The following is a 19,349-nucleotide window of genomic DNA, read 5'->3' as shown; positions in this document are numbered from 1 at the left end:
GAGAGCTTCAGTGTATAGGTGTGAGAATCTAGCAATAATGTGATTCAAATTCATTGATGAGAATCGAACATAAAACCTCTCACTTATCAGTGAAATGAAATACCACTAAATTGTAGTACTAAGTGGCTATTGCTAGCTACTTACACCCAGACACTGAACTATAAATAAAATTCATGGACTATTGCTACAATTAAGCCAACGAAAAACTTGTGATGTTTTCTTTTCGGCCACTTGGTCATTTTTATGCAAGAAACTAGACTACTTTTTCATGGTGGTTCAGACGTGGGGGCTTTTCTGACAGCTCCCCTTCGAAAAAAGTTAGGTATTACCTGGTCTTAAATAAGAGTAATAAGGCCATGAAAACGAAAAATCCAAAGCTAATTGGTTTTAAAGAAAAAAAAACTCAAAAGAAAGTGAAGGAGAAAAGCCTCCTTTTAAGCAAGGCATGCAAAGCATCCATCAGCGTCTTTGTTTTTGGAAAGTGATATCCATAAACTCATTTTTACGTCTTAAACTAAATTTTTTACCATTGATCTTTTTCAATTCATTTAATCTGATTGTTGAAAATTGAGAAGAGCATTTGAGAAATAAAAATTAATGCGTGGATATCACAACCCTTATTTTTAGGTCGGCGCTTTTCCAAATCAAGCTTCCCTCATTGCTTTGCCGCACTTAAAAAAATCCTCAGAGATCCACTCTATTTACCTAAACAAACCACTAACCCTTGTTATATGCTTTGCCTTCAAGGCATTACTTTAATTTATAGCTTTTGCATATAAGATGGAAGACTACATAGTGTGATCTTTTGTTGGTTTTTGACTGCATCTCATTGGTGACCGCCTTAGTTTAAAGTTTATCCAAATTGATTGAAGAACTGTTTGGACCTAAATTTACGCTATCGGCCCATACAATCAAGGCCGTTAGATGAGTAAAGTTCTAGACCGTTGGATGATAAAGTGGTTGAGATAATTTTCAATTATTATTAAGGAATAATATTGTGGTTTTAATCATAATATTATCTCTTAATATATATTGGATTATCTAAGCCTAATATTGGCTATATCCAGCGGATCGTTTAAAGATAAATGATATCTAAAAGATAGGTTGTTGCTTACCTTGAGAAGTCTTTGACCTAGACTCTAGCTGATGAGTTTGAATTAAAATCAAATTCTACACAAGTGAAGCCGCACCACACATCTGCTTCTATAAATACAAGCCTGCGAACACCATTCAGGGGACCTCCAATTCAACACCCAACTGCCCTGCGCAAAACCTCTCAAACATCTTGAGATTTTTTATTTTCTTTTTTCCGCCGACACATCTTCAGTTTGGATAAACAGCACTGTGAAGGCAACCGGCGAACATCTTCAGTTTGGATAAACAGCACTGTTGCCGTAGAATCAGCCGTTCCCGAAGCACCTTCAGTTTGGATAAACAGCACTGCGTCGAGGCCGACTGATTATCTATCCAAGTCTCGGTCGAGAAGGATTTTCAAATCCTTATTGGCAGAGGTCATCTCATTAGCCTTCCCGGCGAAGTGAGGTGTTACTAGGTTACTACATTCGGCACCTTGAGAGCCGAATTTGATATTGAACTTCGTAGAACTAGCAGCCTTGTCTTCAGGCTCGAGAATCCAAAGGCCGAGATTTGTTCCTTCCTCGGCCGCAGTCGCAAGATAAAGAAGTCACCGACGCGCTCAACGCAACATCAACAAATTTTACTCCTCGGCCGAGCTCGGCCGACGAGTTGGCACGCCCCGCATTCAACCGAAGGACGTAGTTAGCTTATTAGTTACTCGGCCTGCGCGCCACGTAGGCTTTGTAATTTTTAGGGTCAACAAGAACATAGAGAGTCCTTGCTTGATGGTACTCTATAATTCAAACTTTATATCCATGAAATCACAAGGAAACTTTATGAAATATGATAAGGGCATATGCCACTATCATTTCCATATTGGCTCCAATGCCAAGGGCATAAAGAAACACTTGGTCCATCTATAATAATTGTCTTCAATAGACTTGTCTTTAATACATTAGTAGCTTGCACATCCGTAAATAATTGTCATTTATTTGTAGTGCATTGACAACTTACAGTCTTGCAGTCGTTACAACTACATGAATGACTGATGCTAGTATTGCTTAAAGCAATATCAAACTTCTAATGATATACACTAGCTAGTGTTGTGATTAAAGAGGATGATATAAAAGGCTAGGTTGTGTAGACTTAGCAACACCATTTAAAATAATAATAATAATTATTATTCATAGTTAATACTTGAAAGCATGTCAAACTCCTATGGACGAGGACCTATCAAATAAGAAAAGCCAATTCTCTAGAAGGATATCATCAAATGTAGCCTCATAGTGAAAATGGTTGAATAAAAAAATTAGACCTTCCATTACACATAAGGAACAATAATTCACTATAACAATTCTATTGGGTAACCTATTTAAATATGTGGCCCCAAATAATCTTGCATCTAATTTCATCTTTGATTTTATAATTGGTCATGTTCAATTAAAAAATAAACTGTATCGTTATTGGTCTTGGGAAGATTAGTCTAACCGTACTGCTGAAGTGCTCAGTTGCATCAACTATACTATTGATGAAATATCATATTTACATGTCATTTTATACTTATGAATATTAAACGGTCTAATCACGTACCACATTTAGTACGTGTGCATTCGAATTGACTAATCGTTTCATGTTTGCGTCGACATGAACATATTGGTAATCTCATTTTTGGATTTGACATGTTATTGCGTGTTGATTTGCTATTTTAACGAACTTTATAAATCAAGGCCATATCCTAAACCAATAACTTTAAGTAATGTAAAAACATAACATAGAATTTTGAATAAACTACTTTGAGCATTCTAACAACGTAATATATTAAAATTGTAAAACATTTTGAACTAGCTTCAAGGCCAGTTTTGAGTTTTCAATTGTCTGGGGCAAAATTCAAATGGTGCCTTCTGTAGATTAATTAATAGACATCTTTTTACACACTAATTAATTTTATTAACAATGATAAATATCAGGATTATAAAATAATATATGTGGACTAGAGCCGAAGAGAAGGAAAACTATGTGATCAAGAGAACACAACTAGTTTTTTTTAATTTGAATATATGTAGGGACAAAAAATAATTGGGAAATTCTTATAAAAAATAATTAAGAAATAGTTTGGTGCCCATAGAAAAAAAAATGCTCATGTGTATTAAATAATTTAAAAAGTAAAGAAATAAAAGACATTACGAAGGATCGAAACGCAATCTCATAGAAACACTTTAATAAGTAATCAAACTATTTGATATTTATACGAATATAACACAAACTCATACTTAATACCTTAATATTTTTGTCCCTTCGATTTTTTTAGTCCGGACTCATACTTAATACCTTAATATTTTTGTCCCTTCGATTTTTTTAGGCTCCGGACGGTCGTCCTGCTGACACTAGGACAGTGCTAACCCTAACTAGATTTTAATATAAATATTTGAAAAAGTCTCAAGTTCAAATTACACCCTTGAAAAAAATAATCAAACATAACTACTAACTAGGCAATTACCTAATCGATGTTTTCGTTAACTTTCATTGAAACAAATTTTTCGTCTTCTAACCAAAGAACCCAAAACCCTAACAACCATTGTTCTAAAAATATCCGCCTAGGCCCCATCTAGACGTTAGGCGGTTGGTTACCGTCCTGATTAATGCCTAGATATTTAAAAATTAAGAAAGGGTGCCTAGACCTGCTGAGGCGCCTGCCTAAGTTGCGACTCACTTAAACAGAAAATAGATAACTTTTATTTTGCATTTTTTTTAAAATTGTAAGAGATTTGTTGAATACTTAAATAAGCATACATTATATGCTTGTGTCCCTATGTTTTCATTATATTCCAATACTTCATAATATATATGTCACTCTATTTTGTAGTTTATGATGAAATTATATATATTTTAAGTATAAACACACTTATTTACACGAAATATAATAGATTTACTTAAATCCACATAGTCTGCTAGTTAGGCGCCCACCTAAACCTCGCCTAATCGCCTAGGTGTTAAGCCTCAACCCGCTGCGACTAGCATATTTTAGAACCTTGCTAACAGCTAATAATTTAACCCCATTAATGTCAAAACCCTTCCGGATTCAGGTGGCTACCCACAATCAACTTGTTTCGTGTCAGCATCATGATTCTTTCCAGATTCTAGGAATCAACGGTCTAGATCTTCATAAAATAAATAAAATATTGCATTACTTGCACACGAAGATCCCGTCATGTGCAATTACCACAAAACCCACATCTCGCGCCATTTCGTACAATTACCAAGGGTATTCCCGTACAAAAATAGACATTTTTTTTTTTTTTGAACACAAAATAGACATTTAACTTCATGTGCCCCTCACTTTTTCTTTACATACTTTCCTGCACCCCACCTTGCTATTTACACCCACTCCCATTATAGAATTATCAGAGAGAGACAGGTCGAATACTCGAATGTCTACTTCTAACAACATCGATAATGTTTCTAACTTGGTAATTATCATCTGCACAATTCATCAGGTATGAAGTTTTATCACAAAAAACTTCGGTATTAGTTAGAGTGGAATTAGAATATTTAAACTATTCTTTTGTCAATTAGGGTATTTAAACTATTCTTTTGTCATTGATACGGCCGATGTGAGATATTTCAACACGCCCTCTCACGTGAAACCCAATTAGTGGGTCACACATGAGAGATCTACACATCAACAATCACATAAAGTCAAAGGAACTCACTCTACACGCGGGGCCAAAGGAACTCACTCTCTGGTTCTGATGCCATGTAGAATGATTAGAGAGATGGACTGAAGACCCACTTCCAACAACACCAATACTATCCCAAACTTGGTAATTATCACATGCACAATTCGTCAGGTGTAAGATTTTATCACAAAAGACCTCAATATTAGTTAGAGTAGGATTAAGGTATTTTCTTTACCAAAAAGAAAAAAAAACATTAGAGTATTTAAACTATTCTTTTACCATTAATAAGGTTGATGTGAAACATTTCAACACCCACTACTTCTATTCCTCAAGCTTCCTTCTCCCTCTCTTTGTTAATCCCACCAGAGGTAGCATGGAGATCCCAAATGAAGCAAAAGCTGTCTTGCCACGCGGAGGTTTACTCCTAGACGGTGTCGTCCCCTTTCCAATTACAGTTGAGCTCGTCGGAGTTTTCTCTTGGTGAGGCCTTGGAGTACTTACTGGAGAAGTCCATGAGGTCAGAAGGCCGCCGATACTCAAGGGTACCAGGATGGAAAAGTCGGCGAGTTTCGGGCGAAGTACCGGAATTTCGCTAGTATGGATGTATTTTTCGGCGACGTTTGCGCCAGCGACCTCAGCTTCGCATTCAAAAATTGGGTTAGTCACACACACACACACACACACACACACTCTCCCTCTCTTTACGGAGCTTTTCGGACACCTTGGTCCAGTGCCATGTCATCCGATGCAATTTGACATGTTATTTTTTTTAGTATATCATTATTTTTATATTAAGAGGAGGAGAAGTTCAGTTAAGCTACACACAACGGCGGAGCCAAGAATTATTTGTTGGGTGAGCTAAACTAAAATTATTACTACGAAATCAAATGGTTAAATTTTTTTGTTATTTACATGAAATTACACAATGATAAGCCCAAAAGCAATAATTTGAAGTAAGAAATTATATTAGATGTCTAGTGAGAATTATGAGGCTGCTCAGTTGATACTGATGTGATATTATTAGATGCAAAAAGTATATCACTATCTAATTTATCACATCATCTCTTTTTCCTAAAGAATGAATCATTAGTTCTTAACTTCATCATTGAACAGATGTTGACCTAACAAATTGAAAAACAATAAACAAGTTTATATAATAAATTATATTTATAAGAAATCTATCAGAAAAAAATATATTAAATTTGACACGTAACTTTTCAAGTACAAACTCTTAAAATTCAAACAATAAATAAATAAACTGATCAAGAATTAAGAATAAAATAGTCAGAAACATACTTATTGACGAGAAAAATCAATAAACTTTCACAATTGTAGGCTTAGTCTCTGTGAATTGTACACGAATGTCACCAAAGCTTTCTGAAAAGGGCAAAAAATGGGCTACCGTTATAGCCTTCAAAAGCCGAAAATACAGTCTTAAGAAACGTGTAAGTACCCATTAAAATGAATAAAATAATAGAAGTTAATAATTACTCGTAAAAACCTAGAACCGTGTGTCGCTACTCCCAATAAAACCTAAAATAATAAAATACTAAAACCTAGTTTTTAAAACCGTGTAACTACGAGTGCATTGTTGCTCACCATCATTTAGTGTGCTATATGATCACCACTCTATTTATCATCGTTAGATAAATTTGAATTTTGAGATTTGTACTTATACACTACACGAATCTCGAAATTCAAATTCATCTAACAATAATAAATAGGGCGATGAACATATATTATATTAAATGATGGTGAGCAAAAATACTCTCATTATGACTACTACCTAAGAAATATAAAAATAATAAAATATTAAAACCTATAGACTACTCCCTAGAAAACCAAGGAAGTGTGTGAGCATATACTATACTAAATAGTAGTGCGTAAAAATGCTTCCATGTGACTACTACCTAGGAAATCTAAAAATAATAAAATATTAAAACCTATAGACTACTCCCTAGAAAACCAAGGAAGTGTGTGAGCATACACTATACTGGAAGTGTGTGAGCATATACTATACTAAATGGTAGTGCGTAAAAATGCTCCCATGTGACTACTACCTAGGAAATCTAAAAATAATAAAATATTAAAACCTATAGACTACTGCCTAGAAAGCCTAGGAAGTGTGTTCAGAACTTTCACTAAAGTAAACCATTTATTTAATATTTTTTAACTCTTTCTTTTTCTAGAAGTAGTCTTACTGTCGTAACTTTTACTTATTGGGTGGATTATAATAATTAAAAATAATAAAATAGTCTAAACTATTAGTATTTTTAATCCTAAATAATTAAAACTCTCCTTATGCTACCGCGCATCCTAGTCTTGTTATTGCCATCGCCATTGGCTACATAATGGACAACTTAATTTGATATCAAATTTATCATCTACAAGATTCGAACTTAAGACCTTTCACTTCTAAAGAAAGAGAAATATCACTAAATCGTAGTACTTAATAGCGACATGTTATTATATGTGTGGTTTTAATATTTTGACCAAAACGTCGTCCGTTTGGGATGAAAATGAAGCTTAATACATTAATCATTTGAAGAAGGTGATGGTAGATTGATAAATTAATTAATTTTTTCTTGGGCAATTAATTCGTACTTAATTTAAAACATGTATGGCATTGGCAAGCCAGTTAAATCATCCTCAAGAGGTTCCAGTTTAATAAGTCATGGATCATGGGGAGGATCATGTAAATTGTTTGAGAAACACAGAGAATAAATCCTAGAGAAGTTTTCTTTTTGGAAAAATGTGTGAATTTATTTGAAGTACGTAACAAAATATTTTTGATGGATCAGTTCTAGTGTATTTAGAAGTTCAAAATTGACACATGTAAGGATAATTTCTTTATATTATTAGTGCGTTGTTAGAATTTATTTGTGCATATAGACGACATCAACATATATAAAAAAAGTTAGGTGGATATGTGTTGTCCATAATCAACGTATATAAAAAAAGTTAGGTGGATATGTCTTATCTTATTTGCCTTATACTATTTTGTAATCTTAAATAGTTATCCATAATTAAGATAGTGTTTTAGTGGCTGGTTTTTTTAGACTACCAAAAGCTCATAGCAGCCATTACAATACAAGTATTAATAAAGTATATCAAATTTGAGTTCTAGCTGCAATCACATGATTCACAAAGTGTATGTATATATATATATTCCATATATGCAGGATATAATGAATGGTTTTTTCAAGCATTGGTGAACTGACAGAAACCCTGGTCTGCACTTAAAATCTCACTCCAAAAAACTCCTGCATCCCAGCAACCATGGATTCCCAGTCATCGATTTGTGGTATGGTTTCAGAAAAACACGTCATGCTTACACCTTTACACTTGCTTGTCTTTGTTTTCATAGCTTTTTCTGCGTGTTGTGTTTGTGTTTCTGGCGCCATTTGTTGTGTGATTTAGTGGTTTTGATATATGGTTTTTCAGTTGGCAATCCAATATCGGCTGCTAAACCGATTGTCAGAGATAAGCAAGCAAGAGGAGCCTACAGTGGTTTCGGAGAACAATCGGATGAGGATGATTTCGAGATAGAAGTTGGTCCGTGTGGAGACAGTACAGACTCCCTCGATATAAAACGCTTTAGAAGGTATCCCATATAGGAAATGATTCAGGCCATGGTGCATCAATGGGAAACCCAACATGTTTAAGGAACGAGAAAAAACTGTCGTGTCGTAGGGTTATATCTCTTGTATCTAGTACACTGAATTAGGTGAGTGAGTTGAGTCAAGTGTTGTACACACAGTGGGATATTGTTAGGCATTTTCTCAAGTAAAGTAATCAAGGGTCGTCATGTCCTCAAATGTTACATGTTTCTCATGGCCGCTTGCAATTTATGCATGCATGCTCTGGTCTCTATGAGAAATGAGAAAGAAAAGAAAAAAAACTAAACGAACCAGATTTTTTTTGTGTTAGAAAATTGAATCCATACGATTTTTTTTTCCATATTCCAATTTGTGATTTTTTTTAATTATTTAAGTTCAGCCACAGTTCGATCTCGTACAAACTTCGAAATCACATTGCCTAATATTTGCAAGTTGCTAAAATCTAACCATTTTAATTCTTTATTTTATAATTCTAATGTCATTTTGTTTTAACTTTTAGATATTAATGCATAAATTTTCATTTTTTTAGCTTTTTTTTTGGTTTTTTTTTTTTTTTTTGTGAAGTTTTAAGTTGAAGTTCCTTTTATATCCCTAGATTTAATGGGAAAAAAGGACATTTGTGAAAATCACCAAAGATACAAAACATTGTTAAATTCGAAAAACTACAGAAACTAACGTAAAAATTCAAAAACTAAATTAAACTGGAGATAAAATTCACAGACTATTGCTACTATTGATGCAATTAAACCATTCGAAAACTTGTGATGTTTTTCTTTTTGGCCACTTGGTCATTTTTATATTTCCAAGAATTTAGGCGACCTTTTCGTGGTGATTCTGACGTGGGGGCTTTTCTGATTCGCCTTAAAAAAAAAAGTTAGGTATACCTGGTCTTAAATAAGAGTAAATAAAGCCATGAAAAAGCATATTCCAAAGCTAATTTCTTTAAAATTAAAAAAAAAAAAAGGAAAACTCAAAAGAAAGTGAATGGAGAAAACCCTCCTTTTAAGCAAGGCATGCAAAGCATCCATGTCTTTAGAAAGTGATATTCATACACTCACTTTTATATTGTGAACACATTTAATAAATTTTTGGCATTGATTTTTTTCAATTTATTCATTACGACGGTTAAAAATTGAAAGAAACGTGTAAGAAATAAAAAGAAGTTTGTGGATAAGACTACACTTATTATTTAGGTCGGTGCTTGCTCAAATCAAAGCTTCCCTCATTGCTTTTCCACACCTAAAAAAAGTCCTTAGAGATCCACTCTATTTACCTAAACAAACCATTAAACCCTAGCTATATGCTTTGCCTTCAAGGAATTAATATAATTTATATGTTTTGCACATAAAGATGGAAGATTACGTAGTGTGATCTTTTGTTGGTTTTTTGACTGCATTCCACTGGTGACGACTTTAGTTTAAAGCTTATCCAAATTGATTAAAGAACATAGAGAGTCCTTGCTTGATTAAAAACTCTAATTCAAACTTTATGTCCATGAAATTACAAGAAAACTTTATGAAATATGTTAAGGGCATAGGCCACTATGCATTTCCATATTAGCTCCAATGCCAAGGGCATAAAGCAAAACACTTAGCCCATCTATAAAGATATCTTTAACACACTTGTCTTTAATATATTAGTCGCTTACACGTACGTCCGAAAAAAATTGTGGCCCATTCGTAATGCATTGATGACTTACAGTCGTTACAAACATATGAATCACTGATGCTAGTATCACTTAAAGCAATATCATACTGCTAATGATATGCACTAGCTAGTGTTGTGATTAAAGAGTATGATGTAAGGTCCCATTTGGTGTGCGAGATGGGATATGTTGTGATCAATTAAAATGGACTTGAGTCTAGTTTGTTTGGTGTGTCAAAATGTGAGATGGATATGATTGAATATGATGTGTTATAAATCCACAATAAAGTGGGTTATATAACGTATTCTTATGTATGAATTACAAGTCTTGTTTTATAAGCCTCTGCCAATCTAATCTTATCTCTAAGACTCAATCTCATTTAACCCTCCAAGGGAACTCTAAAAGGCTAGGTTGTGTAGACTTACCATCACCATTTAAAAAATTATTATTATTATTCATAGTTCTAGCTCAATACTTGAAAGCATGTCAAATTACTATTGACAAGGACCTATCAAATAAGAAGAGCCAAGTCTATAGAAGGACATCATCAAATATAGCCTTATAGTGAAAATGGTTGAATAAATTAATTAAACATTCCATTACACATATAAGGACCAATAATTCACTATAACAATTCTATTAGGTAACCTATTTAAATATGTGGCCCCAAATAATCTTGCATCTAATTTCATCTTTGATTTTACATGCCATTTTGTACTTATGAATATTAAACAGTTTAATCATGTAACACATTAAGAACCTATGTGTTTGGATTGACTGATCGTTTCGTGTTTGTGTCGAAACGAACATATTGATAATCTTATTTTAGAATTTAGGATAAATTACACAAAACTATCTCAACTATTGGTCTAACGACACTATCATACCTCATCTTTTAAAATTGACAATGCCATACCTTATCTTTTGAATTTGGTCAAATGTTATATCTTTCGTTAGCTTGGTCGTGAATTTCTCAGTTAAATGCTGACATGGTTTGATCCGAGGCCCACTTTCTATTAAATAATTAATAAAATATTAAAAATAATAATTTACCCTATAAAAAAAAAAAAAAAAAAAAACCCAAACACCCATCTTCCCTAAACCCTTCCCTTTCCCTGCAACCTAAATCCAAAACCAAGATCCATTCTCCTTCCCCTTCCCTGCAACCCCCGACCCCTTCCCCACCCACGCCAACATCTCCCCCCCCCCCCAGACCCACCTCCTCATTCTCTGTCGCCCACCCCTCTTCCCGAAATGGACCGATCCAGATTCGTAATCAAAGCCTTTGAAGCCGAATCAATGGCCAAGCAGTCCAACCGCATCGTCCTCCAGCTCCTCACCTCATTTGTCAAGTCTTCCCAGGCCCTCGCCCGCCCGACTCCTACTCCCCTCCTTCCCTGGAAATCGAATTGGAAGTGGATAGAGAAATGGTTGGTTTGCCGGCTGTTTTGTTTGAGGTGTTTGATTTTGGTTTGGATTCGAAGATGTTGTTTTCTTGTGGGGTTTGGATAAGGTCAAAACTTAATTCCAAGTCGAAGAAAGAATCTTCTTCTTCTTTGACATCGTTTTCTTTAGTGACATAAGGATTTGGGGGTGTAGCGGTGGAGGCATTGGGTTTCCAGAACTTAACGAATGAGGGGAGGAGCTGGAGGACGGTGAGGTTGCAGGGAAGAGCGGGGAGAGGTAGGTCTTGGGATGAGATTTTGGCGTGGGTGGGGAAGAGGTCGGGGGTTGTAGGGAAGGGGAAGGGGAAGGGACCTGGGTTTTGGATTTGGGTTGCAGGGAAGGGAAAGGGGAGGGGGTCGGGGAAGATGGGTGTTTGGTTTTTTTTTTTTAGGAAAACTATTATTTTTTAATATTTATTAATTTTTTAATAGAAAGTGGGCCCCGGATCAAGCCACATCAACATTTAACTGAGAAATTCGAGGCCAAGCTAATGGAAGGTATAACATTGGACCAAATTCTAAGGATGAGGTATGAAATTGTCAATTTTAAAAGATGAGGTATGATAGTGTCGTGAGACCAATGTGAGGTAGTTTTGTGTAATTTACCCTAGAATTTAACATGTTATTCTGTTTTGATATGCTATTTTAACAAACTTTATTTATCAAGGCCATACCTTAAAACATAATTTGACATAAACAATAACTTAATCTGAAAACATAACATAGAATCGTGAATAAACAATAACTTTGAGCAATTTGACAGCATAATTTATGAAAATTGTAAAACATTTTGAACTAGATCTTAGTATAAATATTTTAAGAAGTCTCAAGCTCAAATTACACTATTGAGAAAAAACTAGTATAAATATTTTAAGAAGTCTCAAGCTCAAATTACACTATTGAAAGAAAAAAAGAATCAGACATAGGGCTGGTCCAGAGATTTTTGAGGCCCGAGGTGACGTCAAAAAATGTGCCCTCATTTCATATACAAAAAAAATTTGTTTTCACAAGTAAAACATCGATAAAATTATATTTATAAAAACACTTCAAACTTAATAATTTAGAAATACGGAATAATTAATTTATTTTGTATCAAGAGAAGGGAAGTAAAAAACTTCGAGCTTTCAAGTAGATAGAATATGAGTTTTGTTTTCCATCTGAACTTTTAAAGTGTTTTTGTATAAATAGTGAGTTGTTTTTTTTTATTTACTAATCTTGTCAATATAAGATTAAAAGAATATTAATGTTTTTGAGTCTTTAGGGATATGTATAAGTAATGAATGAATGCTAAATTAAACCTTTTGATGACACGTAATATTATTTGCAAATTTGGTCTAAAAATTTAGTCTACGCATTATTTTTTGCTGAAGATTAGACTTGAATTGGAACAGATATTTAAAAATAGCAACCCACATAGCTACTAGCTAGTAAATAAATTAACAACCAAACAAAAGTTTGTAAAAATTAAAAAAAAATAAACATGCACATAGCATTTCAAACTTAGGACCTCTTGTTAATTTTAAACAACAATAACCATTGCTTCTAATTCAACTTCTTGATCATTTAGCCAAATTTTATAAATTTATATTGTTATGAAAAGAAATTTGTAAAAATTGGAATGTAAATAAGCACACATGGTGTTTTGAACCTAAGACCTTTTCATTCATTTTAAACAACAAAACCACCTGTTCTAGTTAAATTTCTTTGTCACTAAACCAAATTTTATAAATTTATACTCTTATAAAAACATATATAAATATATCACCTTAATAATTTTGGTGCCCCCAATTTTTTTGGGCCCCGAACGGTCGCCCTGCCTGCACTAGGCTTAGGCAGGGCCTGATCAGACATAACTACTAAGTAGGCAATTGCCTTTGCCTAATCGATGTTTTCGTTAACTTCATTCAAACAAATTTTTCGTCTTCTAACCAAAGAACCAAAAACCCTAACAACTAACAATTTTACTCATTAACGTGATCGTATGTCAAAAAATAAAAAAATAAAAACTGAAAACCCTTCCAGATTCAGGTGGCCACCAAACAACCAACTTGTTTCGTGTCAGCGTGATGATTCTTTCCAGATTCTAGAAATCAACCGTCCAGATTCATAAAATAAATAAAGTATTAGATTACTTGCACACGAAGATCCCGTCATGTGCAATTACCACAAAACCCATATCTCGCGCCATTTCGTACAATTCCCAAGGGCATTTCCGTAATCTAACCTAACACTAAACTTTAACTTCGTGTGCCGCCTCACTTTTTCCTTACGTACTTTCCCGCATCCCATTTTTGCTATTTATACCCAATCCCTACGCACTTATTCCCTCCCCCTTCCCTCTCCATCTCTCTCTCTCTGCGCTAATCTCACCGGTGGTAGCACGGAGATCCCAAGTGGAGCAAAAGCCGGCTTGCGACTTGGCGGTGCACTCCCAAACAGCGTTGTCTCCCTTCGAATTGAAGCGGGAATTTTCTCTTGGCGAGGCCTTGGAGTACTTAATGGACAAGTCCAAGATCGGTCAGGAGGGCGCTGATACTCAATGGCACCAGGATGAAAAAATCGGCGAATATTGGGCGAAGTACAGGAATTTCGCCAGTACGGATGTATTTTCCGGCGACCTTTGTGCCGGCGACCTGAGCTTCGCTTTCAAAAATGAGGTTAGTCACACTCACTCTTTCTCACCTTGAGGGACTTTCGGACGCCGTAGTCCAGTGCCACGTCATCCAACGCAATTTAACATGTTTTTTTTTTTTTTTTTTTTTGGAACAAATTTGACATGTTATTATATGTGTGGTTTTAATATTTTGACTCAAACGTCGTGGTAGTGGGATTTGGATTCTATCCATATCTAAATTGTATCTAAATTGTGAGGGTTTTAGAAATCTTCACATATTAGTTATTTATCGTGTATCATGTGTTCAGAAATCATTTGATTTTTTTTATTTAAAATTAAACACAAATAATACCAGACGAAAACCCACACCACAATGTTCGAATCTCTAGGATCCCCCCAAAATGAATTCGGAGAGGATCCTAGTTCGTTGTAGTGGGGCCGAAAATGAAGCTTAATTATTTTGTTTAATTATTTCAAGATAAACGTGATGGTAGATTTGGTTAATTAATTAAATTTTTTTTTTCTTGGGTAATTAATCATACTTAATTACCAGTTTAATCATGCTTGAGAGGTTCCAGTTTAACAAGTCATTGGTGATATGGGGAGGCTTATGTCAATTGTTTGAGAAATACATAGAATTCTAAATCCTAGAGATGTTTTTTTTTTAGAAAAAAATTATGGATTTATTTTCAGCACATAACAAAATATTTTCTATGGATAAGTTGATACTGTAGTGCTATTTAGACGCTCAAAACTGATACACTGACTTAGGGATGCACTATCTAATACAAGTTTGGGTGTGAAAAAAATTACCAATCTCATATTTGGACAATCGAGTTAGGTTAAGGTATGGAACAGTTAGTCATCCATTCGCGTGAATAATTTTTTATTATATTATTAATACTCTATTTTGTAATCTTAATTAGTTTTCCATAATTAAGTTGGTTTCTTAGCGAGTGAATTTTTGAGACTCTTCCTAAAGTTCATAGCAGCCATTACAAGACAAGTATAAAATGAAGTATCAAATTTTGATTTCTAGCTGCAGTCACATGTTTCACAAAGTGTATATATATGTATTCCATATATGCAGGATATAATAGATGGGTTTTCAAGCTTTGGTGAACTGACAGAGACCCTAATCTGCACTCAAAATCTCACTCCAAAAAACTCCTGCATCTCGGCAACCATGGATTCCCAGTCATCAATTTGTGGTATGGTTTCAGAAAAACACGTCAAGCTTACACCTTTCGCTTGCTTGTCGTTGTTTCGTCGCTTTTTCTGCGTGCTATGTTTGTGTTTTGGGCACCATTTGTTGCTTGTTGTGTGATTTAGTGGTTTTGATAGATGGTTTATCAGTTGGCTGTCCAACATCGACTGCTAAACCAATTGGCAGAGATAACCAAGCAAGAGGAGCCTACGGTGGCTCGTCCGGAGAACAATCCGATGAGGATGATTTTGAGATGGAATTTGGTCCATGTGGAGACAGCACAGACCCCCTCAATATAAAACGCATTAGAAGGTATTCCATATGGGAAACGATTCACGCCCCTTTTCTCCTCATGCATACTTTTTCTTATTGGCTTTTACATTGACTATATCAAAGGAGAATCGAGGGACAAAAAAACGAGGCTAAATTGCTTATCATATTATCGATATTCTATTGTTTCCATTCATTTAAAGGTGGGAATTGATCCAAAGCTGCATTACCTTGTAACCACCTTGCAGGATGGTCTCAAATAGGGAGTCTGCTAGGCGATCAAGAAGAAGAAAGCAAGCACATCTGGTGGAGCTCGAGTTGCAGGTATCAAATATTTTTCGTGGAGTCTTGACCAGAACAATGTTTAGTGTGCAGTGACTAGTGATTAATTGTTTTCTGTGTCAAGTTTGTGATAATCCATTGAGTAACTTGAACTTGTCAAGTTTGTAATTATCCATTGAGTAATTTGAAGAAAGTCTGATGCATAAGCTCTCTTCATGGTTTTATTTCAGTTTGAACAACTGAGAGGAGAAAATTCAACCCTATGTATGCAGCTTACGGATGCTTCTCAACAGCTCTGCGACGCTGATACAAATAATAGAGTATTGAATTCGGACGTGGAAGCCTTGAGAGCCAAGGTATAAAATAACATCAGAGAGTGTTTAAACGTGAAACTATCAAAATGTAGGCAAAGCAATCGTGACGGTGAACAAGATGATAAAAAGAAAACAGAAAAGAAGCAAACTTATAGAGGTTTAAAGAGGGTGAATAGACTCTGGAACAGAGCCTCTAATTTGCCTTGTGCTTGCGAGTGTAGTAGTAGATATATAGCCAAACCATGACAATTTACTGACGTGGCTGTCAGCGATTAGCGAATTCTATATCAAATTATAATACACAGAAAATAAAAAGTACTAATCATGGGTATGTATGCGTATTTAAAGGCAACGTAACAGTTGTAAAACGTTAAGAGATGTCACTAAAGAATGATGATTTAATTTTAGGTGAAGCTAGCTGAAGATATGGTTGCTCGGGGCTCAATAACCTCTAGTTTGAATCAAATTCTTCAAGGTCATCTAGGCACGCCGCAACCACTCAACCCTCACAATGTGCGTGGGGTAGCAGCACACGTCTCACCAACCATTACCATTCACGGACAGGATGCTCCGTATGCTGGAATTGCAGTCTCTGGACAGAACGCAGGCCTTGGACTCGGAAATGCTGGTATGGCTAATAGCAATCTGAGTAACCGGATGATGAGCGATACTGTTAGCTGTGTCTCGGATATATGGTGATAAAGTAAAACGATTGTAACGCCTGTAGCCCTGTCAATTGGATCGAATATGTCTTGTAATATGCTTTAGGCAGATCTCCAAGTAGCTCTAAGTGTCTCCTTTTCTTTCACTTTTCTTCTTTCTTTTTTATGGTTTCCTAGCTTGTTCTCATGTAAAATGTTGCATTTAGTGAAGAAATTGGAATGATTTTAATTGTAACACGCAAATCTAACCATCCATTACACTGACGCATTTCATACACTGGTGCATTTTAGAATTTTCAATTATTTTCAATTTTGACACGCAAGCTCCATAAGTCCACAGATTCTTCTCTTTTGGTTTCTGTATAATAATTGAGGTTGCAAAGAGGGAAGATCATGGTGTCAACTGTGTTATATAATTAAGGAAAATGCTTTTCCTTTTACTTGAGGAGTGCTCACATGAAAAGCACAGAAACCGCATTTTGTAGTTGAAACGTTTGGATCCATCCACATATGCTTGTCACCTCCCTAGTTAGCAAAGCACGCACATCCAGAGTTGCAAGATTTTATATTCAAGCCCTGCTATGCTACAGTTAGTCGCCTACAAGTCTACAAGTGGTGATTTTTTACCGTGGATCACCCAATAATCCACATTTGATCAATAGTTAGAAATCGCATTTGATCCCATATTTGATCAATGGTAAAAAATCGCACGATTGATCAACGGTCAAAAATCGCACGAATGATCAACCTCATTTATATTATTTGGGCATTTGATCTCACATTTGATCAATGGCAAAAATCGATCAAATGATCAACCTCGTTTGTACTATTCGGGCATTTGATCCCACATTTAATCAATGGTAGAAAATCGCCCGCATGATCAACCTCGTTTTTAGTATTTGGGCATCTGATCCCACATCTAGTGGTGCTGACTCAAGTAGTCGAACTGATGAAGTTTGATATCATTTACAAAAAGTCAGACAATTCACTCTCTTTTTATTTGGGTGTGCCTGGAATAAGGGAAGGTGCAAGGTTGCAACTACGCCGGTATAGCTGAATACTTAACAACGATTTATTGATAATTTAGTATTTTTATATTTGATTATATAGTGTTCTATCATCACTGCTAATCACACTCAATCTTATCGTAATCATAATTTGTTCGTGTAAAAATAATTGTTCACGCAAAATTATCTAATCGTTTAAGGGTACTTGTAGCTTCAATGGTTCGATTCTCAACATTCCCTCTATATAAACATCATGCCTTTGTGATGTAGAGCAACTAGCGAAAAAGATAGAAAAACAATTGGAGTGCCGCAAACCCGAGAGCACAACAGCAACCAAGTCTGATAGTTTTTGATTTTATATTTTCGTTTCCCTTTTTAGCCCTTCGAGAGTTTGTTTTATTGTAGACACCTTCTTGGCGTATTGTTAGGGGCTTTTGATTTTCCATTGAATAAAAATTGAGATTAATTCTCTCAAGCTTCTGGTGTTCCAGATTCTATTTAAGGGTGACTGTTCGTGATCCTTTTTTTTTGTAACTTCTGCTGTGTCACTTTGTTAGACAAAAGAAAAAAAAATGATTTCTTCATTTGAGGTTGAATGATTGAGTTTAAAATAAAGGAAAAGAAGAAACAACACAAATTGGACATTGCTGAGGAAAAAAGGTTATGAATCCATTGAATTTACAATTAGGACAACATTTGTTTGAAGAAAATAAAAGAATAATAATTAAGCATCTTGATCTTAATCAAAAAGATAATTACATTTTAATTACCCCATCATTAACTCAAACTCTCCAAAATCAACCTTACCATCCAAATTCAAATCCACAACCTTCACCATCTTCTCAACCTGATCCATGTCCCACCCACTACCCAACCCCAAGCACTCCAAAACCCTTTTCAACTCCACAGCCTCTATGAACCCGTTGCCATCCTCGTCGAAAATCTTGAATGCTTCACGCAGGAGCTCGCTGCGCTCGGACTCGTTATCCTCCAATCCACCAAGGACCTCCTCCACTGGCACTTCATGATCATCCCCAGGCAAATCGAAACCCATCTGGTCTTCCTCATTACGTATTAGTCCAAGATTTTCCACGACACGCCGCGCTTTTTCCTTCTTGATTCTTCCATTTGTTTCCATCCCAAACACTGTGATCAGTGCCCTTGCCGTGGACTCATCAACTTTGGTTGCAATGCTTTGTGGTTTGCAATTGGAATACTGATCACATTGATCAATGTGAGCTCCTTTGCTTGCCGAACTGGATGGGACTCCTCCAATGGCTTGAACCAGGTCACCAAGTAACCTAGAGCAAACTCCTGTAATTCCCATAATGGTACTGCACAGAAACCCTAATGAAGTTTGCAAATATGGAGAAATATGAAATGTGTGTGATTTCCTTCAAAAGTGTACACAGTTTTTATAGTGTTGGTCATGGCGAAATGCCCGAGTTTTTTGGGTAAATTACACAAGTGCCATTGCAACAATACTTAATCATGATAATTGTGATAATTATTGTTTGATAAATCTTTAA

General features: G+C 35.3%; 2 protein-coding genes across 2 annotated transcripts; one reads left to right on the top strand and one right to left on the bottom strand.

The window, feature by feature from the left end:
- The first annotated feature begins 13,814 nt into the window (after nt 1-13,814).
- LOC137718581 (basic leucine zipper 9-like) lies at nt 13,815-17,050 on the top strand. Its single transcript, XM_068458129.1, has 6 exons — nt 13,815-14,121; nt 15,169-15,289; nt 15,423-15,597; nt 15,804-15,879; nt 16,068-16,193; nt 16,560-17,050. Exons 1-6 carry the CDS (start codon nt 13,963-13,965, stop codon nt 16,848-16,850), a joined length of 948 nt encoding a protein of 315 aa, XP_068314230.1. The 5' UTR covers nt 13,815-13,962; the 3' UTR covers nt 16,851-17,050.
- Nucleotides 17,051-18,586: 1,536 nt separating this feature from the next.
- Nucleotides 18,587-19,176, bottom strand: LOC137717279 (calmodulin-like protein 3). Its single transcript, XM_068456588.1, has one exon. The coding sequence runs from the start codon at nt 19,145-19,147 to the stop codon at nt 18,587-18,589; it is 561 nt and encodes a 186-aa protein (XP_068312689.1). The 5' UTR covers nt 19,148-19,176.
- Nucleotides 19,177-19,349: the final 173 nt, after the last annotated feature.

The sequence above is a fragment of the Pyrus communis genome, chromosome 15 (genome assembly GCF_963583255.1).
Source record: "Pyrus communis chromosome 15, drPyrComm1.1, whole genome shotgun sequence".
In the NCBI taxonomy this organism is placed as follows: Eukaryota; Viridiplantae; Streptophyta; class Magnoliopsida; order Rosales; family Rosaceae; genus Pyrus; species Pyrus communis.
Note: the sequence above shows the minus strand (reverse complement) of the source record. Positions and strands in the feature narration are given on the sequence as shown.

Excerpts from the sequence above, each read along its gene's own strand:
- LOC137718581 (XM_068458129.1), top strand. The coding sequence starts at position 13,963 with ATGGACAAGTCCAAGATCGGTCAGGAGGGCGCTGATACTCAATGGCAC. Across the intron at positions 15,290-15,422 it reads TTCCCAGTCATCAATTTGTG|ATGGTTTATCAGTTGGCTGT; the intron begins GTATGGTTTCAG and ends TGGTTTTGATAG. Across the intron at positions 16,194-16,559 it reads TGGAAGCCTTGAGAGCCAAG|GTGAAGCTAGCTGAAGATAT; the intron begins GTATAAAATAAC and ends ATTTAATTTTAG.
- LOC137717279 (XM_068456588.1), bottom strand. The coding sequence starts at position 19,147 with ATGGGAATTACAGGAGTTTGCTCTAGGTTACTTGGTGACCTGGTTCAA.